Here is a 26,582-nt window from a genome sequence, read left to right on the forward strand (position 1 = left end):
AAAAATAATTAAATGTAAAATTATTTTCATATTGAAAATGTAAACTGAAGTAAAAGTATGTAAGTGTACAGAGCATCACAGTAAAAGTATTTGTTCTGCAGAAAGTGTTTTATATATTAGAATATTGGATCATTATCACTGACGGATTTCATTGTTGTAACTGGTTGAAGTGCAGTTTAATATGTTTTATATACTGGTGGATAGTCTAATCTGGAACATCTATAACATTAATCTATAATACTTTATAAACTCATCATATGTTTTGAAGTAAAATCCTAATCTGTAAAGTAACGTAAAGTCTCATGAATGTAGTGGTGGAAAAGTGTGATATACCGGCAGTAGGGTGGAAGTATAAAGTGGCATAAAATGGTAATATTTAAGTATTTTTGTACTTGGGTACAGTACAAGAGTAAATCAGCCAGAAAAAGGCTCTGTGAGTCACAGTGCTAACTGTAGAGCGCTTGTGGTAAAGTAGTTGTTAAAAAGACTATGTATGCCATGTTGACTATTGAAGTTTAGCATGCTAACATTTGCTAATTAGGTAATTAGCTGAGGCTGGTGTGAATGTTCTTAGTTTTGCTGGCATTTGGTCATAAAATAAAGTGTTGGACAAATTTATGTTTTGACCTGATGGTGGCACCAGATAAAAAGTCAGAGGATCACTAACGTTGGAACAATTCATCCTGTTCCAGCTGTCTGGGGAGAGAACTCAGTACTGCATTGTAAGTAGGTGATAAGTAATGTCTTAGGCCACCTCCTCTGTTCAAAGACGGTCGTTCCAGTTGGACATAGATGGATTCCTTTACTCCTCTTTCAAACCATCTGTCTTCTCTGGCCAAGATGTTTACATTGTTGTTCTCAAAGGAATGATTTGTCTACTTCAGATGTAAGTGGCGATGGCGCCGCGTGAGTGGCAGCCTGTTACAGCAGCTCTCCCTCACCTTTGAGCTTTTTCTTCTTTTTATATTACTTTTCGTACTTTTTAACTGTTTTGATTTACTTCTTTTTGGAGCTCTTTCTCCAGGCAGTATGGAGATCAGAGTTGTTTTTATTGCTCTGGTCTTAATACTGCTTTTTTCGCTGTTTTCCGCCGTGTCCGGGGAGCCTGTACGCGGCCCTATTGTTTACAGTAGGGATCAGCTGTTGGCCCTCAGTAGTGCCGCGGTGCCGCCGCTCGAGCAGCCCGATGTCCAGCGCGAGCTGAAGAGGAGGAGACGTGGGTGCCGTGCCGGTGCTGCTCCCCGTAGCAGGAAGAGACACTACAGACCCATCCTCCCGTCTGTCATCATGGGGAATGTAAGATCTCTCCCCAACAAGATGGACGAGCTAACGGCGCTGACCCGGCATCAGGACTACCGTGAGTGCAGCATCATGGTGTTCACTGAGACGTGGCTAACGGTGCAGACTCCGGACACGGATGTTAACCTGGACGGTTTTCAAATGCGGCGGGCAGACTGGACGGCAGAGAGCGGTAAGAGGAAAGGAGGAGGGCTGGCTGTGTTTGTTAATGACAGATGGTGTAACTCTGGGCACATCACTTTTAAAGAACAGGTCTGTAGTAAGGACATTGAACTTTTAGCGGTTAGCATGAGGCCGTACTACCTCCCGAGGGAGTTTACACAGGTGATTGTACTCGCTGTGTATATCCCCCCCCCTCTGCTAACGCTGATGCAGCTTGTGACGTTCTCCACTCAGTCACAAGGTCACTGCAGACACAGCACCCACAGGCCCTCTTCCTCATCTCTGGGGACTTCAATCATGCCTCTCTGTCCTCCACCCTGCCCACATTCACACAATATGTCACCTGCCACACCAGAGACAATAAAACACTGGACTTATTTTATGCCAACAGCAAGGAGGCATACAACTCAGCCCCCCTCCCTCCCCTGGGAAGATCTGACCACAACCTGGTGCATCTCCTGCCTGTTTACAAGCCCCTTGTTAACAGGCAACCAGTGGAAACTCGCACAGTTAAGGCATGGACTGAGGAGTCTGAAGAGGCTCTGAGGGACTGCTTTGACTCAACTGTGTGGGAAGAACTGTGTGTTTCTCATGGGGAGGACATCGACAGTTTAACAGGCTGCATAACGGACTATATAAACTTCGACTCGGTGCTCCTGCGAGTACACCGAGTTGAGCGAGGATAGACAAACGACTCGTCAAACAAAGATGGCTGCGCCCATAATTGATGTATTTTCTTTGTATTTGTACCAAGTTGGTCGTTTTAATGTCGATTTTAAATGCTCTTACACATTTGATTACATTGCTGCTTTAATCCGGTCACCAATTTATGCATTGCACGGTCTTGCTGTGCGTGCAATACAATGTAAAGTTTTGTTTTCGAGCTGGTTTGCTAAAGAGGCTAATGTAGCTAACAATAACAATAACAATGACTAGCCTGCTACTACCCTGATGGCGTCCATGTTCTTCCGACTCGTCGTGTAGCGAGACAAACGGGAACGCTATTAGTGCTACAAGACAGGAAATGACGTCACGTTCTCGCGCAAGAGCAACTTGGGCGAGTGGTCTCCCATGTAACTGGAATGCAGCATCAGGCTGCCGGGGATCAGACGTGGGTGAACGACCTGAACCTATTCTTCAATAGGTTTGACTAGACACCCACCCCTCCCCCGGCCCAGTCATCTCTGCTGCCCACCACCTCTTCTACCCCCCCTGTTTCCTGCCCCATTCTCACCTCTACCTCCCTTTCTTCTGCATTCAGCTTGCAGACACCCCCCACTGCTCCCCCTGACATTTACCCACCTCCCCCACCCGACACTCAGCCCCCCTGCTCCAATCTGTCCCTCTCCACTATCCAGGTGAGGAACGAACAGAGGAAGATGAAGGTGAAGAAGGCCACGGGCCCAGACAGGATCAGCTCCAGGCTCCTCAAGTCCTGTGCAGACCAGCTGTGCAGGATTGTTGAGTACAACATGAGCCTAAAGCTGGGAAAAGTGCCACTGCTGTGGAAAACCTCCTGCGTGGTACCAGTACCAAAGATCCCTCACCCTAAGGACTTCAACAACTACAGACCAGTTGCTCTCACTTCACACCTGATGAAGACCCTGGAGCGGCTGGTCCTTGTCCATCTCCGCCCCCTGGTGGGTCCTTTTATGGACCCACTCCAGTTTGCCTACCAGCCTGGCATTGGAGTGGACGACGCCATCATCTTCCTCCTGGACAGATCACTGTCCCACCTAGAGAAGCCTGGAAGCACTGTGAGGATCATGTTCTTTGATTTCTCCAGTGCTTTCAACACCATACAGCCTGCACTTTTGGGGGACAAGCTGGAGCTCACGGGGGTGGACCAACACCTCACGTCCTGGATCCTGGATTACCTCACCAACCAGCCACAGCATGTGAGGATTCGGGACTGTGTGTCGGACACAGTTGTCTGCAGTATAGGAGCCCCACAGGGAACAGTCCTGGCCCCTTTCCTGTTCACCCTGTATACTGCCGACTTCTCCCACCAATCACCCCACAGCCATCTACAAAAGTTCTTTGATGACTCTGCTATCGTCGGCCTCATCAGGGACGGGGACGACGGAGCCTACAGAGAACTTATTAAGGACTTCATAGACTGGTGCCAGCAGAACCACCTCCAGCTCAACGCGGGGAAGACCAAAGAGCTGGTGGTGGATTTCCGCAGGCGCAAACAACCCTGCACACATGTGAACATCCTGGGAACGGACATTGAGATGGTGATATCTTACAAGTACCTGGGAGTTCACCTGAACAATAAACTGGACTGGACTGATCACACTGCAGCAGCATACAAGACAGGTCAGAGCAGACTCCATCTGCGGAGGAAGCTCAAGTCCTTTGGGGTGCAGGGGGCACTCCTGACTTCTTTCTATGACTCTGTGGTGGCATCAGCCATTTTCTATGGTGTAGTCTGCTGGAGCAGCAGCATCTTGGCAGCAGATAGGAAGAGACTTGATAAACTTATCAAGAAGGCCAGCTCCATCCTGGGATGCCCTCTTGACCCAGTTCAGGTGGTGGGAGAGAGCAGGATGATGGATAAGCTGTCATCGCTGCTGGTGAAGGAGTCCCACCCCCTGCAGGTCACTATCACCACACTGGTCAGCTCCTTCAGCGATAGACTGATACACCCCAAGTGTGTGAAGGAGAGGTATCGCAGGTCCTTCCTTCCTGCTGCTGTTAGACTGTACAACCAGCACTGCTCCTAGTAGACCTCACATGTGCACTATGCCATAAAATACTCTACACATATCCATATACATTTTGGTTTGCACTAACTGGACAATTTTTAATACCCATATTTATTATTTTTTATTTGTAGATAAAGATACCACACTGTTTATAATTACACTGTTCATATTGTAAATACTATGATACGAGTCAATTCTATTTCTTATCTTCTTATTATATTGTTTATTTTTTACTTTTTATTATTGTTTATTGTAATTACTGTCCTTTGGCTGCTGTGACAGAGAAATTTCTCCATTTGCGGGACAAATAAAGGAATTCTGATTCTGATTCTGATTCTGAAGTGGACAGCAGAGTCTTGACCTGAGGAGTTGGCCCTCCTGTGTTCTGCCATTTGTTTATGGAAAGGTTGTTTTGTCTCACCAATGTACAAATCTGTGCAGTCCTGGCTGCATTGAACAGCATAAACTACATTACTCTGTTTATGCCTGGGTGTTTTGTCCTTAGGATGGACAAGTTTCTGCCTCAGTGTGTTGGTAGGTTTGAAGTGAACCGGGATATGATGTTTATTGAAGATCCTCCTGAGTTTCTCAGATGTTCCTGCGACATAGGGAATGATGATGTTGTTACGTTTTCTCGTCTCCTCTGTCTGCTCTGGAGCTTTTAGTTTTTAGTTTTTTTTTTAAACTTATTTTTTTATTGAAATTTTCTTTCAACAATTACAGTGTCAGGTTTTACACACTCCACAAAGCAATTATTCACATATCAGTGTCCTTATTGTCCAGTGGTGATGGTGGTGTCCTCTTGCTGTGTTCTATAATCTGTCCATTGTTCCCATTTTTCCTGAAATTGTGTCTCTTGTAGGGCTGTCACTTTTTATTCGAAATTCGAATATTCGTTCGAAGGTGGGGGGGCAAGTTCTTATTCGAATGTAATGACCTGTTCGAAGTCAACATGTACAGTCTATAAGCGCAACAGACCGTTTGAAGTAGTTCGCCTTGTGATCCAGCAGAGGGCGCTCTAAAAATGGATCGAAAATGGAGGACACCAGCTGTGTGTGCCAGGAACCTCTGTACGCTCTGAACGGGTGTTCTCGTCGGCAGGTAATATTGTAAATAAAAAGAGAGCCGCACTTGATCCCGATCACGTTGATAGACTTGTGTTTTTGGCTATTAATATTAGAAATTAAGCCGGGCCGACGGGCCGTTCGGCTTGCCTATCAGTTCTGTTTTACCTTGTTTGCTACATTTTTAGTTCAAAGCTAGGAGCAATTCTCTCCTGTTGTCTGTGATGTTACATTTTCTATTTCATCTTAACTCTTATTACTATTTTCTTTATGTTGTGTGTTATGTTTTTAATACTGTAGCACCTGGAGACTTTCAGTTTCACTATGAATGTAAAGTGCGGTCCAACTGTTTTTTAAACTTCTTTTTTATTGAGAGCACGGTAGAACTGACAGATGTAGAAAACGATGTTTTTAGATTTTTCAGAGAACATTTGTTATTCAGATGCGTTAATACAGCTGTTAAAAAAACATTTAATATTAACATTCGAGTGCTACTAGACGGTGATGTGATGTTAGACGGCCTGTGAAGTTAATAAAATAATGAAAATAATGTCGTGTGGTGTTGTGGGGGGGGGGGGAGGGGGGGGGGCGGAGATTTATTCGAATTCATTCGAATAAATTGCGTGTCATTTCAAATTCGTTCGAACTTGATTTTTTGAAAAAGTGACAGCCCTAGTCTCTTGTAATCGTAGTTTATGTGTAATTTTTTCCATTACAAATATTTCTTCCACAGTGCTCACCCACTGCTCCACGGTCGGTGGTTCTGCTTTATACCATAACCTTGTTATTGCTTTTTTACTTGCCCATAGCAGAACTTTAACAAGATACTCATCCTCTTTTTGTATTATATCTTTATATCTTTATTTATATATATTATATCTGTCAAATTTCCCAAATAAAGTATCTTACAAGACTTGGGTATCTCGTATCCTATTATTTTTCTTAAACCCCGCCATATTTTATCCCAATATCCTATTATCTTTTGGCAAGACCAAAAAATATGCATATGGGCTATGTCCATGTGTCCATAGTCTCCAGCATGGTTGCTGGTTACTTACAGTTTCCTTCCTAATGTTTGGAGTTATAAAAAATCTGACCATATTTTTCCAATTGAATTCTCTCCAAACCCTGGTGGCCGTGCACTGCGTTTTACAAATATTAAACCATTCCTCCTCAGTTATTTGTTCCTTCAACTCTTTTTCCCATTTTTCTTTGATATAGAGAGAGGAAGTCTTCCTGCATCACATCAGTAACTTCATTATCAGTGTCAGTTTTTGTCTCCTTCTCATAATAATCCCTTATCTGTCGGTATCGATATTGTTCATGTTCGTCTAGTCCAAATTTATCCCTTAACTTTTCAAAACTCTGCAGCTTCCCCTGCTCGACCATGGTGCATATTGCTGTAATGCCTTTTTTCATCCATAGCTTAAAGCCTTTATCATTCGTACCAGGTACAAACCTCGAATCAGATGCGAACCAACTCAAGATCTTCGTCTCTTTCTCCAATTTGTATCTTTCAACAACCTTGTTCCATATTTCAACTGTAGCTTTAGTTATTGAATCCAATTGGTTGCCTAACTTGCGCAATAGTCCTTTGTGTGCTATTAAGTTTCGTATTTCAATGTCTTTTTGCCCTAATTCTATACTTTTCCATCTTGCAACATACTCATCCTTGCACCAATATATCAGAGGTCTTATTTGTGCAGCGTAAAAATATTCCCTAAGGCTTGGTAAAGCCAGGCCTCCTTTGTCCTTTGGGAGCTGCAGAGTTTTGTATCTGATCTTGGGTTTCTTTCCTCCCCATATAAACTTCGATAAAGCTTTTAGTTTTTGACAAAGGTCCAGTTTGGGTAGCCACAGGTTTTAAGTGCTCCCCTGATGTGCTTCTGTTCCTTCTCCTCCCCCTTTGACTTAGTGGGCAGGGTCTCAGCCCGATGGTTTATGGTTCTGATGACCCCCAGCTTGTGCTCCAGTGGGTGATGAGACTCGAACAGCAAGTACTGATCTGTGTGTGTAGGTTTTCTGTACACCTCAATGTTGAGGCTTCTGTCTTCTTCAATGTGTATTGCACAGTCCAAGAAGGGCAGATCTACATCTTCCCATGTGAACTTGATGTTATTGTCCACAGCATTTACATGTTCTGTGAAGGTTTCCACTTCCCTTGCTCTGATTTTGACCCAGGTGTCGTCCACATACTTGAACCAGTGGCTGGGAGCAGTTCCTGTGAAGGTAATCAAGGCTCTGCTCTCAACTTCTTCCAAGTAGAGGTTGGCCACTATTGGGGACACCAGTGAGCCCATGGCACAGCCGTGCTTCTGTCTGTAGAAACCTTCACTGTACGGGAAGTAGGTGGTCATCAGACAGAGGTCAAGTAAGGCACAAATGTGATCTGAGGTAAAGTTGGTTCTGCTTGACAGAGTGCTGTCCTGTAGCAGGCATTTGTTCACCATCTTAACAGCTTCTTGAGTGGGAATGCAAATAAAAAGTGATGTGACATCTAGAGTTGTCCCGATCCGATCACGTGATCGGAAATCGGGGCCGATCACGTGATTGCAGACTCGATCCGGACTCGGACGTTATGAGCCGATCAGGGATCGGATATATATATATACATATATATATTGAAAGTAGGGCTGAACGATTGATCGTTTTCTGATCGAAATTGCGATTTCAGACAACGCGATCATGTGATCGCCAAAGCTGCGGTTTTTGCAGCGCTCCTGACTGACCCAGGATCTGTTGTGTCAACTATTTTACACATACATGCCGTCTCCCTACCATCCTGCCAAGCTCACCGATCAGAAGCGGCATCCTACTCGTGGACAGGTCACGCTAACCAATCAGTATTAACCTGCTCCTTAACGTTATCTGAAATGGCTCCAGCTGGACCAGAAGCGGAGTTAGGGGATTTAATCCCCAAGAAAAACAGCACGTTGGTCATTTGGGAGTATTTCGGGTTTGAGCCTGCAGACGTGCACCAGGTACTGTGCAAAACCTGTCGCACTAAAGTTGCAACATCCAGCGGAAACACAACCAATTTATACCGGCAATTGAAAAATCACCACAGGCATTTGCATGACGAGTGCATAACGAAAAAGTCCGGTGAAAATGATACTCAGGCCCACTGTAGCAAACAGACTACAATTACAGCATCTTTTGCCAACTTGGGAACTTGGGGCAGGATCAAGAAATAAGACTCAATAGTGACACGACGGCCGTTGCGGCCGTTAGGGTAACTGCAGCCATCAGCCGTGCATGTTTCTTGTTAATAAATACATTTGGAAGCAATTTTTAACTTTAGTTTTCATCCTTGCATTAGAGTAATAGCATTTAATGTTTTAATGTTACTGTACAATGTGAATATTGCACTGAAAGCTTGATTTGAAGGAAATCGTGAATCAAATTGAAATCGCAATATCTGCCAAAAAAAATCGCAATTAGATCTTTTCCTAAAATCGTTCAGCCCTAATTGAAAGTCATTATTTTTATCAGTTTTTAATATATTGGCTATTGGTGATTAAACATAAATTCGAATAAAATTAGTATTTACTACCACCGCACCGCACCGAATCAGACCTTGTCTGTGTGTGTCACATGACACACAGCCAGAGCCCTTTCTGCAAGAGACAGACAGCTCGCAGAAACACCGCATGCGCGCAGAGCACGCCTGTTTGTTTTGAAGCTGAAGCAGCCCTCTGCTATCATGTCTGTTGTGTGGGCATTTTAAGTTAAGCTGCTATATTTGTACTAGACTATATTGAGTCTGTGATATACTAGACTATTGAGTCTGTGATTGCACTAAGTTCTAATGTTGCACTAGTAGTTGTTCTACTTCTAATGTGAAGAATATTTTTTTGTACTGACTTAAGAATGTTCAAGCTGCCTACCTCCTATGTGCTCAGTTTACAACAGTACACGTGTTAAAATATAATAAAAGGGACATCCTGCACAATTTTCTTTTCTCTTCTTCATTTTTTATTGTTTTATAAAAGTATCGGATCGGGACTCGGTATCGGCAAGTCCTCAAAATCAAAGGACTCGGACTCGGACTCGGGGGCAAAAAAACCTGATCGGGACATCCCTAGTGACATCATAAGAAACCATTGTTTCGCCTCGGCTCAGTGTTATTTCTTTCACCTTGCTGGCGAAATCCTGTGAGTTTTTGATGTGGTGTTGAGTGTTACCGACCAAAGGAGCTAGGATACTGGCTATGTGCTTGGATATGTTACAAGTAACTGAGTTAATGCTGCTGATGATGGGTCTGAGTGGTGCTCCTTCCATAGATGGGGAGTCCATAGATACATGGGGTGACTTCCTCAGGGTACAGTCTGTAATATAATGGTCTGTCAATGGCTTTGTCCTTTTCCAGTTTTTGCAGATATTCTATAACTTCCTTTTTGTAGCTATAGGTAGGATCTCGCCTCAGAGTCTCATAGGTGTTAGTATCACTAAGCAGATCAGTGACTTTGGTGTGGTAGTCCGCTGTGTTTAGCACTACAGTGCATCTCCCTTTGTCTGCCGGCAAGATGGTGATGTTCCGGTCTCTTTGGAGTGATGCCAGGGCCTTCCTTTCCTCAGTAGTGAGGTTGGAGGGGGGTGCTTTTGCATTAGCAAGAGCGGCTGATACCTTCAACCATAGCTGTTCTGCCTTTGTGTCTGCCAGTTTGTTGTTTCTGATGGCTGACTCTGTTGCTGTGATGAGATCTACTACCCATATCTGTTCTGGAGCTACTGCAAAGTTCAGTCCTTTGGCAAGGACATCCTTCTCTGGTTGGGTAAGCTCTCTGTTGGACAGGTTTTTCACCCACTTGTCTTGTATGTCTGGATGTGCTGTGTTGTTGATGTTCTTATTTCTCCAGGTGAGAGCTTCCGTTCTATGTGAGTTGCTTTGACGTGCCTGTAAAGTTTGGAATTTTTGTGTCTGCCATTCCTTACCCTTAGTGTGCTGCGATGCTTTTGCCTTCTCAACAAACTTGGAGACATTTTCCAGGACATTGCTTGGTAGTAATGATGTTAGTTCCTCAAATGTCTGGTCATTCTTAGTAGTGAGTGCATCGATGGTGAAATTAATCTGTCGCACTCTTTCATTGAGTAGCTGGTTTTGAGCCCTCTGAAGGATCATTGCGGCCCTGTGTCCTTTCACGCTGGAACCCAGGCATAAGCTCTTAGGAATTATCCGTGTTGAAGCACATCAGGGGAGTGCTTAAAACCTGTGGCAACCCAAACTGGACCTTTGTCAAAACCACTAAAAGATCCAGAGCAGAGGAGGAGAGGAGAAAATGAAAAAAGAAACAACATCGTCATTCCCTATATCGCAGAAACATCTGAAAAACTCAGGAGGGTCTTTAATAAACATCATATCCTGGTTCACTTTAAACCTACCAACACACTGAGGCAGAAACTTGTCCATCCTAAGGACAAAACACCCAGGCATAAACAGAGTAATGTAGGTAATGCTATTCAGTGCAGCCAGGACTGCACAGATTTGTACATTGGTGAGACAAAACAACCTTTCCATAAACGAATGGCAGAACACAGGAGGGCCAACTCCTCAGGTTAAGACTCTGCTGTCCACTTACATCTGAAGGAGAAAAATCATTCCTTTGAGGACAACAATGTAAACATCTTGGCCAGAGCAGACAGATGGTTTGAAAGAAGAGTAATAGAATCCATCTATGTCATACTGGAACGACCGTCTTTGAACAGAGGAGGTGGCCTAAGACATTACTTATCACCCACCTACAATGCAGTACTGAGTTCTCTCCCCAGACAGCTTAACAACCATTCACACATGGGCTCACCTAACCTTAGAAACCCACATGAAGGCCGGTTTGACCAACAATTCACAAGTGGCCCTAACGACTCTGAAACTCAGAGCTCACAGGTGTCCTTAACGACTCTGTAAGAACACACCCACACAGAGTTTAAAAGCCTGCAACTCCCCTCCAGTTAGTTAGAACAGAAGAAGCCTCTTGGATGAGAGGTGAAACGTCTTCAAGAAACTGAAACAAGTCCAGTTGCCTATGATACAGCACTTAGAATTACCATGACCTGGATGACTGAGAACCTTCATCAATATATTCTATTTACCATTTTTGTTTGGTGCCTCCCTTTCAGGTTCTACAGGCGAGGCGACCGCAGTTTCCGGAAGGCGGAGAAGCAGCGACTGAAAGCAGAGAAGCGTCTTCTGAAGGCAGAGGTCAAAGAAATCCGGAAACAGCTGAGGATGGAGAGGCGGGGCATACAGTGGAGCTCCTCCCACAGAGATGGAAGCTCCTCCCCTGTCCTTCTGCAGCCCCGAGCCACGCAGCACAACAGCCCTGAGTAAGTTACTGAAAAAACATATGGTCCAAACTTGAAAGGTCGTAGCAAACACTAGGAGAAAAGAAGTCATTTTCTCATGTCTCAGTAAATGAAGAAATTATTCATTAAAAGTCTGAAGTCACTACCACCAACCACTGCTACTCCTGCAGTTGCATATGTGTATATATATATATCATTATATATATTATAAATATATATATCATTATATATATTATAAATATATATATATTTTAATATGTATTAAAACCACTGACAGGTGACATGAATAACATTGATCATCTCATCACAATGTGATGTTCTGCTGGGAAACCTTGGGTGCTGGCATTCATGTGAATGCCACTTGACACACACCACCCATCCAAACACCGTTGTGGACCAAGTACACCCCCTCATCACAACAACACTACCCAATGGCAGTGTATATATGTAAACATGCATGTATGTTTATATACATACATATATATTTATCCAACATATACAGTGGGTACGGAAAGTATTCAGACCCCTTTAAATTTTTTACTCTTTGTTTCATTGCAGCCATTTGCTAAAATCAAAAAAGTTCATTTTATTTCTCATTAATGTACACTCAGCACCCCATCTTGACAGAAAAAAACAGAAATGTAGAAATTTTTGCAAATTTATTAAAAAAGAAAAACTGAAATATCACATGGTCATAAGTATTCAGACCCTTTGCTGTGACACTCATATTTAACTCACATGCTGTCCATTTCTTCTGATCCTCCTTGAGATGGTTCTATTCCTTCATTGGAGTCCAGCTGTGTTTAATTAAACTGATTGGACTTGATTAGGAAAGGCACACACCTGTCTATATAAGACCTTACAGCTCACAGTGCATGTCAGAGCAAATGAGAATCATGAGGTCGAAGGAACTGCCCAAGGAGCTCAGAGACAGAATTGTGGCAAGGCACAGATCTGGCCAAGGTTACAAAAGAATTTCTGCAGCACTCAAGGTTCCTAAGAGCACAGTGGCCTCCATAATCCTTAAATGGAAGAAGTTTGGGACGACCAGAACTCTTCCTAGACCTGGCCGTCCAGCCAAACTGAGCAATCGTGGGAGAAGAGCCTTGGTGAGAGAGGTAAAGAAGAACCCAAAGATCACTGTGGCTGAGCTCCAGAGATGCAGTAGGGAGATGGGAGAAAGTTCCACAAAGTCAACTATCACTGCAGCCCTCCACCAGTCGGGGCTTTATGGCAGAGTGGCCCAACGGAAACCTCTCCTCAGTGCAAGACATATGAAAGCCCGCATAGAGTTTGCCAAAAAACACATGAAGGACTCCGAGACTATGAGAAATAAGATTCTCTGGTCTGATGAGACGAAGATTGAACTTTGTGGCGTTAATTCTAAGCGGTATGTGTGGAGAAAACCAGGCACTGATCATCACCTGCCCATTACAATCCCAACAGTGAAACATGGTGGTGGCAGCATCATGCTATGGGGGTGTTTTTCAGCTACAGGGACAGGACGACTGGTTGCAATTGAAGGAAAGATGAATGCAGCCAAGTACAGAGCTATCCTGGAAGAAAACCTCTTCCAGAGTGCTCAGGACCTCAGACTGGGCTGAAGGTTCACCTTCCAACAAGACAATGACCCTAAGCACACAGCTAAAATAACAAAGGAGTGGCTTCGGAACAACTCTGTGACCATTCTTGACTGGCCCAGCCAGAGCCCTGACCTAAACCCTATTGAGCATCTCTGGAGAGACCTGAAAATGGCTGTCCACCAACGTTCACCATCCAACCTGATGGAACTGGAGAGGATCTGCAAGGAAGAATGGCAGAGGATCCCCAAATCCAGGTGTGAAAAACTTGTTGCATCATTCCCAAGAAGACTCATGGCTGTACTAGCTCAAAAGGGTGCTTCTACTCAATACTGAGCAAAGGGTCTGAATACTTATGACCATGTGATATTTCAGTTTTTCTTTTTTAATAAATTTGCAAACATTTCTACATTTCTGTTTTTTTCTGTCAAGGTGGGGTGCTGAGTGTACATTAATGAGAAATAAAATGAACTTTTTTGATTTTAGCAAATGGCTGCAATGAAACAAAGAGTGAAAAATTTAAAGGGGTCTGAATACTTTCCGTACCCACTGTATGTATATGTACATATATCTGTTATCCTTGGATCCAACTGCGAATCTCTTGAAGTCCATTCTGCGATGATAGGCTGCTCATATACTCCGTCTTGTAGGTTAATCCAAGGAAGGAGAGCGGAGGAAGAACATTGTCTCCTCTGTTGCTGCGTTTTTTATACTCTCTCAGCTGGCCATCTATTGCTTAAGAGGGAGATTTTGCTTGCTTCCTTTATAAGGCCATGCAGCCGCTTCCGGGAGCACGATGACGTACTGGTCAACTGTTGTTCGTCTTTTTCTTCGCAAACTCATTGTGAAATCTCAACCTTTACCCCACTTCAGCTTGTATATTACTTTTGTCTGATTAATCTCTTCGTTCGATTTTATAACTGTTGTAGATACAGTATATATATATGCTTTTGTGACCTTTAACTTTAACTAACAGTGGCCAAGAACATTATTCTTCAACTTACACACTTCCTTTTGTACAAAATCCACTTGTCTTGAACAAGCAGACAAGCCTTGATGTCGAGCCCCGGTACAACTGACAAAACTGTTTGGAACCACTGTTGTAGGTTATGCCTGGTCCACATTTCAAATATGGATTAAATAAAAATTAGCTATGATGTGCAAAACTGATCAAATCTGATCTGAAATTTGGTCAAAACATTTTTGAAAGAATAAGAATGTCAAACTTTTTGTATTCCTTGCCTAGGCGTCCAAAGCGCCCCTGTCCCCTGGTGGTTCCAGCCATGACGGCTGCATTTCTGGACGAGAACCTTCCTGATGGAACCCGACTACGTCCTGGGACCAAGTTTATCAAATACTGGAAGATGAGAAACACTGGAACAATCAGCTGGAGCGCTGATACTAAGGTAAAAAACTTTATCTATATTATACTATACTATATCTTGTGCCAATTAGATTTTGAAACCTTTTGGCTGTGTGGCACCAAAAATATATAAATATATATATATCATCTTCTGCACACCATGAATATGTTTTATCAAATTCAAAGCAATCTGGCCAGTAGCTGTAGTCTTGAAATTAATTGTCATTAGAATTTCTTCATGCTCAGTCATGCTATGATAGTGTCATGACCCAGCTCAGGAGGACACAGCAAAAAGGGAGAAACCACCAAGGTTAATGTTTGAAGAATGCTTTATTTAATCAAATTAAACCAAATTAGACCAAATTAAATGATCAAATTAATATTTACAACATGGGATGTGGAAATCAGTAAAGCCAGTTGTGTATGATGTTAATGAGTGGGCAGGTGTGCAAAACAAAGCAAAAGGTAAGCTGAGGATAACATCACCAAAACCAAAACATGGCGTGCCTGTGGAGAGGGCCAGAGCAGAGAGAGAGAGAGAGGGAGAGTCAACTGCAGGAGTTTAAGTAACTTCAGCATACTGGGCCCAGGTGCACAGAGATACTGCAATTAAGCTACCAGCAAGGGAGCATCACAGATTAGATGGAGACACACCTCCAAGATGACACAACCAAGGAACCTTAAAAAGAAGGAAGGGTCTTTACGTCACCGAAACTTGCTTTGTTGCCAGACTGTGGTGACATGGAGAAACACACTAAACCCAACATATCTACGTCGTGTGACTTCTGATGAAGACATGACTCCAGAAAATGAGAGAACACACCACAGTCTGCCCCCAAGGCAAGGCAAGGCATGGTGAGGCTAAATGAACGACGCATGGTTCTACACACCTAGCAAAGAATGAACAAGCTTGTGACAGGACTCCTACTTAAATGTGAAGCAGAGAATGAATCTACACCAAACGGGGGAACTACAAAACAAAGACGTAAAACATAACAAGCCATATTTCGCTCGCGGTTTGACCAGTACAGCAGGTAATAGAGAGAGAGCACGGCTTTTTGTATGTCTCAAAATATGAACTTCTGACACTATGTAACCAAACAAGTTACAACGCCACCTGGAGTCTACACGTCTGTGCCTTCAAATACTCAGCTCGCTCCACAGTGTAAAAAGATGCACGCTATAGTTGAGGAATGAATAGTTCCTTGTGCTATTGATATTGTTCCAACTATGACTGATGAAGCAACAGCCAGCAAACAGCCGTGCAGGTCAGGGTTGTGTAGTTCAACCCTGACCTGCTGTCCACACAGACAGAGCAGAGCAGAGAGACGAAGCAGTAACATCACCTGTTGACTATGTTTTATAGTGTCCCGACCTTGGACTGTCATTGGCTCAGGGCTACACACCGCTGCCCACAGGCTGATGGGCTAAAAGGTCGCAGAAAAATAAGAAAAAACAGGCAGAGGGCAGGGTCTTAGGCATCACCACACACTTCTAGTGGGTCAAAAGTGAAGTATGAGTGGGATTACTTTTGTATGAGTTTATACATTATTAGTAGTAAATTATTTATTTTTTATTCTTTTTTTCTTATCCTTTAAATAAACTACCACTGTTAAACGTTCGTCATATTTTGCCTTGCTTGCTCCCTGCAGCTGAAGTTCATGTGGGGAAACCTGGCGGTGGGATCTGGGGACCGTTGGAGAGAAGTGTCTGTTCCCTTCCTCCAGCCTGGACAGGTGACATGGCAACATTAAGGAAGTTTTCATTTTCACTTTTCTTTGGAAAAGTACCCTGAACTTGTTTTCTCTTTGTAGAATTAAACCACATGGAAACTGTCAGCATCAACTGCTCTGTCATTTTCACTGTATTGTACAGGTTATTACCATCGTCTGCCAGTGAGAAACAGTAGCCAGCTAGATGGCCGTCAAAGCCCAAACAATTCCATCATACACGCACTCAATTACTGCATATTTTAACAAGCTTGTCTACCCAACATGTATTGAGGTATTGTAATGGAGAAAGAGGCTTGTTGTGCGTTCCACACCTACACTAAGGGCAATGGGCAGGAATGATTTCAGAATCACATTCACTTTGTTACACACAAAGCAGGAGAACATTACTCAATGATGGGATAACCAAAAATGTAAACCATGGATACATTGTACTTGATCATATAATGTATATTACTAACAGGCTGGCCACATTGGACGCTTGTGAAGTGCTTGACGGTGATTTTCTTTTACCCCATTGAAAGAGCCTGTTGTGTGTATTCTTCTCATGTCTGTGACATATTCTATAGATACAGACATTAAAACTGTAGTGAAATCAATTAATCAAACGTTATTTATATTGCACCTTTCAAACAAATCAAAATGCAATCCAAAGTGCTGTACAAGTGATTGGAAAAAAAAGAAAAAACATGGTATAAAAGCAGGTTTAGAGACTAATGCACACCAATTGCAATAAAATGAAAAGTTAAAATAATAAAAGATAAAGAATAAAAGAACAAGCAATGAAAATAATGATAGAAATAAAATTAGATATTGTATGTAAAATTTGATTTAAAACATTTATAAAATATGTATAGAATAAAAAGAACAACAGTAGAAATAAATAAATAAAAATAAATAAAATCTATATAAGATATAATAAAAAAGAATATAGGACTATGATAAAAACAAAATAAATTAAAATAAGTTTAAACATTAAAACCTTATCAAAAAGAAATAAGAAATTATAATAATTATAAGACACTACATAAAAGCCAGACTGAATAAATGTGGAGCAGCTAAAGGAGAGGAGCCGGAGGATCTGAGGGGCCTTCCTGGTTCATAAATTAAAAGCATTTGTGTGATGTAGTCTGGTGCGAGGCCATGTAGTGCCTTATAAACAAATAAAAGAACTTTACAGGCAACCAGTGTAAAGACTTCAGATTAGGCGTAATGTGTGCTCTCCTTCTGGTCTTAGTCAGCACTCTTGCAGCAGAATTTTGAATGAATTGCAGCTGCTTTATTGTGTTCTTTGGGAGACCAGAAAGGAGAGCGTCACAGTAGTCTAGCCTGCTAGTTATGAAAGCGTGCATTAGTCCCTCTGTGTTGCTCAGAGAGAGAAAAGGCCTCTCTTTGGAAATGTTTTTGAAATGATAAAATGCTGTTTTTGTGACATTGCGTTCATGTGCTTTAAAATTAAAATCTGAGTCAAAGATCATGCCAAGATTTCTGGCTTTTTGGCTTGGGTTGATGCCTAGTTAATTTAGTTTGGAGACCAGTTTCTCTCTCTGAGCCTTTGAACCAATGTTCATTACTTCCCTTTTGTCCTGGTTGAGCTGTAAAAAGTTCTGTGACGTCCGGGCCTTAATATCTAAAATACAGTTAAAAAGTGAGTCTGTCAGCCCAGTGTCATCAGGAGACACGGCCACATAGAGCTGAGTGTCATCTGTGTAGCTGTGGAAAGAGATGCCGTGCATCCTGATGACACTGCCCAGGGGTAGCATGTACAAATTAAAAAGTAACGGCCATTAAATTGATCCTTGTGGTACCCCACAGGCAACCTCGTAGCGATTTTAGAAACAGTCGCCTATGGATACAAAAAATGTTCTTCCACAAAGATACAAGTCAAACCAATTTAAAAAGATTCCAGACAGGCCAACATGCTCACTTGATCTATTTAAAAGAATCTGGTGGTCCACAGTATCAAGAGCTTCACTAAGGTCAAGTAGCACCAGAACCGAAGGCTTGTTGTTGTCAAGATTTGATCTGATGTCTGTCACTACTTTAAGCAATGCTGTCTCTGTGCTCTGATGTGCTCTAAAACCTGACTGAAACATTTCTAATTTAGTGTCTGAGTTTAAAAAGGTACTTAACTGTTTAAAAACTAGTTTCTCTAAAATTTTGCTTAAGAATGGGAGATTTTAAATTGGTCTGTAGTTGCTCTGCGTTAAAATATCCAGGTTCTCTTTATTTAGAAGGGGCTTTACCAGAACAGTTTCAAAATCAGTGGGGAAGACACCTAGCTGTAGGGAGTACCACTTACAATGGTAAGTATGTCTTCAGATACAGTATTAAAAATAGTTTTAAGACTTCCGGGTGAGACAGCATCATGGTATGCAGCAGTAGGCAGTAGCTCCATACCAGTCGGATGCAAAACTAACTAAAACTCGAGATATTATTACTTCAGAGGCTATGTTTTGTCACTATGAAAGGAGCGAAGACAATTAAAGGACAAAAAGGCGTACAGAAAGTAGGGAATATAACGCAACAGGCGAAACAACCAGACTCGGAGGGCTCCGAGGTGGAAGAAAATGGCGACAAGATGCTAGCGGAGAAAACTCAAGCTGGTGACTTACTTCAGGAATTAACATCTGTTGCCAAAGACCTGCAGGAATTCAAACACGAGATGCAAAAGACCTTTAAAGATTTTCAAGCCGACCTCCGAAAAGACGTAAGAGAAGAATTAACTACATTCAAACAAGATATTAGCCAGAAGCTAGCAGAAACCGCCACTACTCTACAAGCTCAAGACCAGGCTATCAGGGAGGCTGAAACGCGCATATCAGAACTGGAAGGTAGCGGCCCGGTAGCTAAAGACGCTCTTCTGCTGCTTCTAAATCAACACAGTAAGTTACAAGAAACACTGACAGACTTACAGAATAGATCCAGGAGAAACAACCTGTTCACCACCGAACTCACCCTGCCAGACGGAGTCAACCTAGAGATCCAGAGAGCACACAGAGCACTGGTGGCAAAACCCGACCCGAACTCACCACCCAGATCTGTTATTTTGAACTTCGAGAGATGGTGCTAAAATCAGCATGGAAAAAGATGGTGCATGTGGGTGAAAAGCAGATCTTTTTTGATCACGATTATGCAAATGAGGTGATGATCAAGCACTGAGCCTACAAAGAAATCAAGAAAGCCTTAAAAGAAAAAGGAATACGTTTTCAGACCCCTCTCGCAAGAATCCGCATCCATTGGAACACCGGGACCTGGACCTACGAGAACGCCCGGGAGGCTGCACTGGACCTGAGGGCACACGGGATAGAGGTGGAAACTCCGAGGGTCACGTCAGACATGAACATGGAGGAATGTATACGGAAGGCGTTTCCATGGCAACAGGTGGCTTCCAAAGACGACAGAAACCAAACGGCAACGTGCGTGAGGGAGAGGCTACAGGAGTTCAGGAGAGAAACACAGCGCTGAAGAGACAGATAAGTGATCATGCAGGACTGAATTTGAAGGGCTAGAGACTGAACTGATCTTTCTGTGACCAACAAACAATCCGCACTGCTCACAGGATCCTACATGACCCCTCACACACTCTGCACTCAGTGTTTGAGTGGCTCCCATCAGGCCGCAGGTTGCGCTGTCCAGGCTGCAGAACACAAAGGAGGAGGGCCACCTTTGTCCCCACAGCAGTCCAGCTCCTGAACTCTGACCCCTCCCTGTCCCAACATCACTGCCCCCTCAACTGACTGAATGCACACAGCACACGGCACTTTACCATGAAGCACAGAGCACTTTGACTGTGACGGTCACTGAAAATACTGACTATAGCACTTTATATGATTTTATGTTGTTGATATTCTGTTTGTCCTTTTTAATGATGCTGCTCCTCATGCCTTTTAAATTACCCCTCGGGGACAAATAAAGTGTTTTGAATTGAATTGAATTGAATTGAATTGAAGTGAAGGATGTGATTGGTGTAGAAGACACACAAGGACACATGCTTAGAAAAGAGGAATTTTCAGTTTGAATTATCCACGGACATAGTAATGTTCCATTTATTTCTAGTTAATTTATAACATCTAGTTTTAAGATGCAGGGTTTGTATCTTTTTCTTCTTCTTACAGACCCTTCTAAAATATAGCCCTCTTTAACCTTACAAAACTGCTCAGTCACTACTAAATATACAAAATAACGCAAAGAACTAACAGCATACGACTGGCTGGATTACATTTTGACTAATGTTGGACATATCTAGGAGGAATGGAAGAGACCACTCCACTCCTAGGGGGGGCCCCATCCTTTGGGAAAGGAATAATCCCCTACCCACCAACAGGGACTTAAAGGGAATAATGTTTTCCCTATTCATGGAAGAGACTGTTCTTATTTATATTTATATTTATATAAATATAATAATATTTATAATAAATAAATATAATAATATAAATATATATATTTATATATTTATTATATTTCTGTTTCCGTTTCTGTTGAAAAATTGTTCTGTTCAGAGAAAAGAGAAGACTTAAATACATTTGGAATGTTTATTGTAAGAAGTACAGTGCACAGGGAGGTTTTAAGTTACTTCACTCCATTAGACAAATGGTGAAAATAATTACCCTGAATGTTAATGGGATTCTTAAACAGACTAAGAGGAACAAAATTTTAACTAAATTACAGAGAGAGAAAATAGATATAGTTTTCCTACAGGAGACACACCTCACAGAAGTAGAACACAGTAAACTTAAAAGGAAGGGTTTCAAACATGTATTCTCATCCTCGAATGGATCAAAACACAATAGAGGTGTGGCCATTTTGATCTCAGGGAATGTTGTTTATGAACATCTAACACAAATAACAAACAAGGAAGGTACATTTATTTTGATTAAGGGCAAGATTGACAGTGTTTTAATAACTCTGTACAATGTATACGCACCACCAGGGTCAGGATGGAAATTCTACCAACAAATAATTGACAAAATAGTAATGGAATCACAGGGAATAATGATCTGTGGAGGAGATTTCAATCTAACCTTAAACCCGAACATGGACTCTTCTGGCACAAGAATTCTCCAATCCAAGAATATTGCTAAAAAACACGCACCTTAATGGCAGAACTAGACATAATTGATGTATGGAGAGAAAATAACCTGGCGACTAAGGACTATACTTGCTTCTCCTCCCCACACTTGACATACTCAAGAATTGACTACTTCCTGATGTTTAAGAAGGACAAACATTGGGTTAATAAATGCCACATAGGATGTATGGATGTATCAGACCACTGCCCAGTTTACATGTCAGTAAAAATAGGAACTAGACCTAAAGAAACACTCTGGAAATTGAACTCCAGTATCCTAAACAAAGACAGGGCTGAACACATAACAAATGAAATAGAGGAGTATTTAAAATACAATGATAACGGAGAGGTGTCACCGACTGTACTTTGGGATGCATGCAAGGTAGTAATGAGAGGTAAATTAATTGCTATGACATCCTTGCTTAAAAAAACGCAGGAAGGAAAAACTAGTAACTAGTAACAAAAATACTTTAAACCCAAATATATAAATAGAGATAGAAATGGAAAAAAATGATATCAATGAAATATATGCACAGGAAATTAAAAAAAAAATTATATACACCAAACAAAAATACTATGAAGGAGGCAGTAAATATGCTCGACTCCTTGCCTTTAAATTACGAAAACAACAAGCAGATAATACAGTTTATTCCATAAAGGATCCTGTAACTAAACAAACGCATCATGACATTGATGATATTAAAAGATGCTTTAAAAATTTTTATGAAAAACTGTACACTCAACCACAGGTAGATAACGACAGCAAAATTGATGATTTTTTTAAATCAGTGAATCTGCCGGTACTCTCTGAAAGTCAAAGTAATACATTAACGTCAGCAATAACAACAGAAGAGGTCAAAGCCGCCATAACAAGACTGAAAACAAATAAATCCCCAGGCCCTGATGGATACATAGCACAATGGTACAAAAGCTTAAGAGACGTTCTGACACCTATCTTAGTGAAAACATTTAATTGGGTCTTGCAGACAAAAGAGACTCCCATATCCTGGAGGGAAGCGACAATATCGGTTATACCAAAACCAGGAAAGGAAATGCACTAATTACAGGCCAATAAGCGTACTAAACTTAGACTACAAGTTGTTCACCTCTATCCTGGCTAAAAGATTTGATAAGATTCTGCCACAGATCATACATTTGGATCAAACAGGGTTCATCCAAAATAGACAAACCCAAGACAATATTAGACGAACATTACAGATTATCAGACATATCACCCAAAACGATCTCCAGGCTATGATAGTGAGTTTAGATGCAGAAAAAGCCTTTGATTCTGTGAGATGGAACTCTTGAGTGAGTCCTCTTCTCTTTGCTATTTTTATTGAGCCTTTGGCTCAGGGAATTCGACAAAATGAAGCAATTAAGGGAATAAAAATGGTAGATGAACAGAAATTGGCGTTATTTGCAGATGACATATTAATATATCTAAATAATCCGACACAATCCTTGCCAGCACTAATGACATGTTTAAATGAATATGGTCCATTCTCAGGTTATAAATTAAATGTTCAAAAAACACAAATTCTTAGTTTTAATTACAATCCTCCTACAGATCTCCGTCGAAAACAACAAGCAGATAATACAGTTTATTCCATAAAGGATCCTGTAACTAAACAAACGCATCATGACATTGATGATATTAAAAGATGCTTTAAAAATTTTTATGAAAAACTGTACACTCAACCACAGGTAGATAACGACAGCAAAATTGATGATTTTTTTAAATCAGTGAATCTGCCGGTACTCTCTGAAAGTCAAAGTAATACATTAACGTCAGCAATAACAACAGAAGAGGTCAAAGCCGCCATAACAAGACTGAAAACAAATAAATCCCCAGGCCCTGATGGATACATAGCACAATGGTACAAAAGCTTAAGAGACGTTCTGACACCTATCTTAGTGAAAACATTTAATTGGGTCTTGCAGACAAAAGAGACTCCCATATCCTGGAGGGAAGCGACAATATCGGTTATACCAAAACCAGGAAAGGAAATGCACTAATTACAGGCCAATAAGCGTACTAAACTTAGACTACAAGTTGTTCACCTCTATCCTGGCTAAAAGATTTGATAAGATTCTGCCACAGATCATACATTTGGATCAAACAGGGTTCATCCAAAATAGACAAACCCAAGACAATATTAGACGAACATTACAGATTATCAGACATATCACCCAAAACGATCTCCAGGCTATGATAGTGAGTTTAGATGCAGAAAAAGCCTTTGATTCTGTGAGATGGAACTCTTGAGTGAGTCCTCTTCTCTTTGCTATTTTTATTGAGCCTTTGGCTCAGGGAATTCGACAAAATGAAGCAATTAAGGGAATAAAAATGGTAGATGAACAGAAATTGGCGTTATTTGCAGATGACATATTAATATATCTAAATAATCCGACACAATCCTTGCCAGCACTAATGACATGTTTAAATGAATATGGTCCATTCTCAGGTTATAAATTAAATGTTCAAAAAACACAAATTCTTAGTTTTAATTACAATCCTCCTACAGATCTCCGTCAGAAATATCAGCTAAACTGGGATGAAAAATCTATAAAATATCTAGGAATTCATATCCCTAAAGATCTCTCAAGAGTAGCAGAAATTAATTATAAACCTCTTAATAAAGAAATTAAGGAAGATATTCATAGATGGAGCTTGATACCATATCTAAGCCTCAGCTCACGTATTGAGTCCATCAAGATGAACATTCTGCCAAGGGTTTTATACCTTTTTCAGTCATAAACCTTAGAAGCACCAGAAAAACAATTCCAAGAATGGGACAGATCAATATCTAGATACATATGGGCAGGGATGTCAAAAGTTAAAGGAGGACTAGCTCTTCCCATTTTAAAAGACTATTACAAGGCAGCCCAACTTAGGCCTTTAATAGGCTGGTGTACTCCTAGTTACAAGGCCAGAAGGAAAAATATTGAACAAACAATGGGGAAAGGATTACCAGTCACTGCGTTGATTGGAGATCAATTATTACACAAACACCTTACAGATCAAGATAATCCAAGGATTACTAACTCATTACATCTTTGGAGTGATGTATTAAAACAGTTCAATTTAAAAAAGACATTTGAAATATTGAAATGGTTTGCACATGACCCACAATTTACACCTAGTCAACATGACCATAGATTCAAGGAATGGACCTCCTTAGGACTTACAACATACTCATAAGTAAAGCTACAGTTAGGAGTTTCCAAGATCTCAAGGATAAATTTGGTCTACAGAAACAGGATCACTTCAGATACCTACAAATAAGAGACTATATTGGGAAAAAATTATAAAAAATTATGAACCCGAAAACGATATTCTACAGGTATTTGTACAAGCTTACCAAGATGAACCTTACAAGAAGATCATTTCGAAATTATACATGAGTCTTCAATCTCTTAACAAAGAAAATACATCTAATGCAAAATCAAGATGGGAAACAGAGGGCAACATCACAATCCCACAGGAGAACTGGGCTGAAATTTTCAAACAACAATGGAAAACAACAAATTCTCCACTTTGGAGAGAATTTACATGGAAAAATGTCATCCACTATTTCTGCACTCCATATCAAAAGAAATCATATTCAAGTCAGACAGAGTGTTGGAGATGCTGTGGAAGCAAAGAGGCGAATCATTTTCATATATTTTGGAGTTGCCCTGCTGTGACCCCATTTTGGTTGAGCATACATCAAATCTTGGAGACTGTGTTTTCAACAAAAATAACTTTTAGCTTCAATTTATTATATTTGGTTGATCTAGAGGAACTATAGTGGAGGAACAAAGATAAATATTTACTAAGAATATTACTGGTGGCCTGTAAGAAGTCCATAACCAAGAAATGGCTGAAGAGGGAGGTACCCAGTGTAGATGAATGGATTGATATTGTGTACAGCATCTTTGTGATGGAAAGAATTACTTTTAATCTAAGAACACAAAAGGAGGTATTTATTGAAAATTGGCAAAAATTGATTACATATGTCTCTACCACCAGACCAGACTTCAGGTAATCTTTGTTTGGACTATTGTTATTATTCTTATTCATTTACTTTCTTCTCTACTCTTTTTTGCTTTTCTTGCTTATTTTTATAACTGGAGGTGTCTACCAGTCTCTTTATGTATGTTTTTATTTTCTCCCTGATGCTTATGCACTCGACTAAAGGTCTTCATGTTCATTGTTTTGATTGTTGTTCGTTTATGTATAAAATCAATAAAAAGTCAATGAAAAAAAATAGTTTTAAAAAGGGAGGTTGGAACTGGATCAAGTGCACATGTGGAGGGCTTCAGTTCTGTTACTATTTTCCTCAGTGTTTCAGCATCAACCAGGTCCAAACATTCCAACTTTACATCACATTGTACACGGGATATAGGTGAAAGTACAGTGTGCATGTTTTGCTGGCAGATACCAGACATAATGTTGATTATTTTCTGTCTGAAGTAGCCAGCAAACTCTTCACAATTGGATACTGGAAGCTCAAAACTGTATTTAGATGTGGGATTTAAAAGGGAATCTGTTGTGCTAAAAAGCAGTCTGGGATTGTGAATGTTTGTGTTTATCATGTTTGAGAAATATGTTTGATGTAATTTTCAGATTGCCTTGTTGTAGTTTTTAAATTTTTCAGTGAGTATTTTGTGGTGGATTTCTAGTTTTGTTTTATGCAATCTGTACTCAGCAATTCTGCATTCTCTTTTTAGAGCTTGGGTTTGATTATTTTTCCATGGTACAACCCTTTTTGTAGTTATTTTCCTGGTTTTAGTTGGAGCTACTGCATCAAGTACTGTTTTCATTTGACAGTTAAAATCATTCACTTGGTCTGGTAAGATGGTAAGATATTATCATTGTAGGTAGCAATTTGTGATGTGAGAGTTGTGGCTTCCTTCAGGGGTAATATGGCGTTTTGTAACAGTACGTTCTGTGGGACTGTGGGATGATTACAACTGTTAAAAAGATCATATGATCATATGATATAACTAAATCCAAAGTGTGTCCGTGTTTGTGAGTTGCTACATTAATGCGCTGTTTAAAAGACATACATTCCAACAATTCTAAAAACTCTTTGGCTCTGGTATCTGCCAGATTGTCAACATGTATGTTAAAATCACCAATTAAAATGCAGGTATCATAGCTTGTATGAATGACAGACAAAAGTTCTCAATAAAATTCTGTTAAAAAAGAGGACACAGATAATTTAGGAGATCTGTATACTGTCACTGCAAGGAGAAGGGGCTGAGATTTTAGAAAAGTTGCGTTATATTCCACATCCCTGCCCCTCGGTAT

General features: G+C 41.0%; 1 protein-coding gene across 2 annotated transcripts in view; it reads left to right on the forward strand.

The window, feature by feature from the left end:
* nbr1b (NBR1 autophagy cargo receptor b) overlaps positions 1-26,582 on the forward strand; it is a 66,488-nt gene that overhangs the window by 19,013 nt on the left and 20,893 nt on the right. For both annotated transcript variants that reach the window (XM_073493928.1, XM_073493930.1), the window contains exons 9-11: positions 11,354-11,560; positions 14,366-14,525; positions 16,135-16,218. In XM_073493928.1, the coding sequence (XP_073350029.1) occupies positions 11,354-11,560; positions 14,366-14,525; positions 16,135-16,218 (451 nt within the window). The remainder of the gene's footprint in view (positions 1-11,353; positions 11,561-14,365; positions 14,526-16,134; positions 16,219-26,582) is intronic.

The sequence above is a fragment of the Pagrus major genome, chromosome 23 (assembly GCF_040436345.1).
Source record: "Pagrus major chromosome 23, Pma_NU_1.0".
NCBI lineage: Eukaryota > Metazoa > Chordata > Actinopteri > Spariformes > Sparidae > Pagrus > Pagrus major.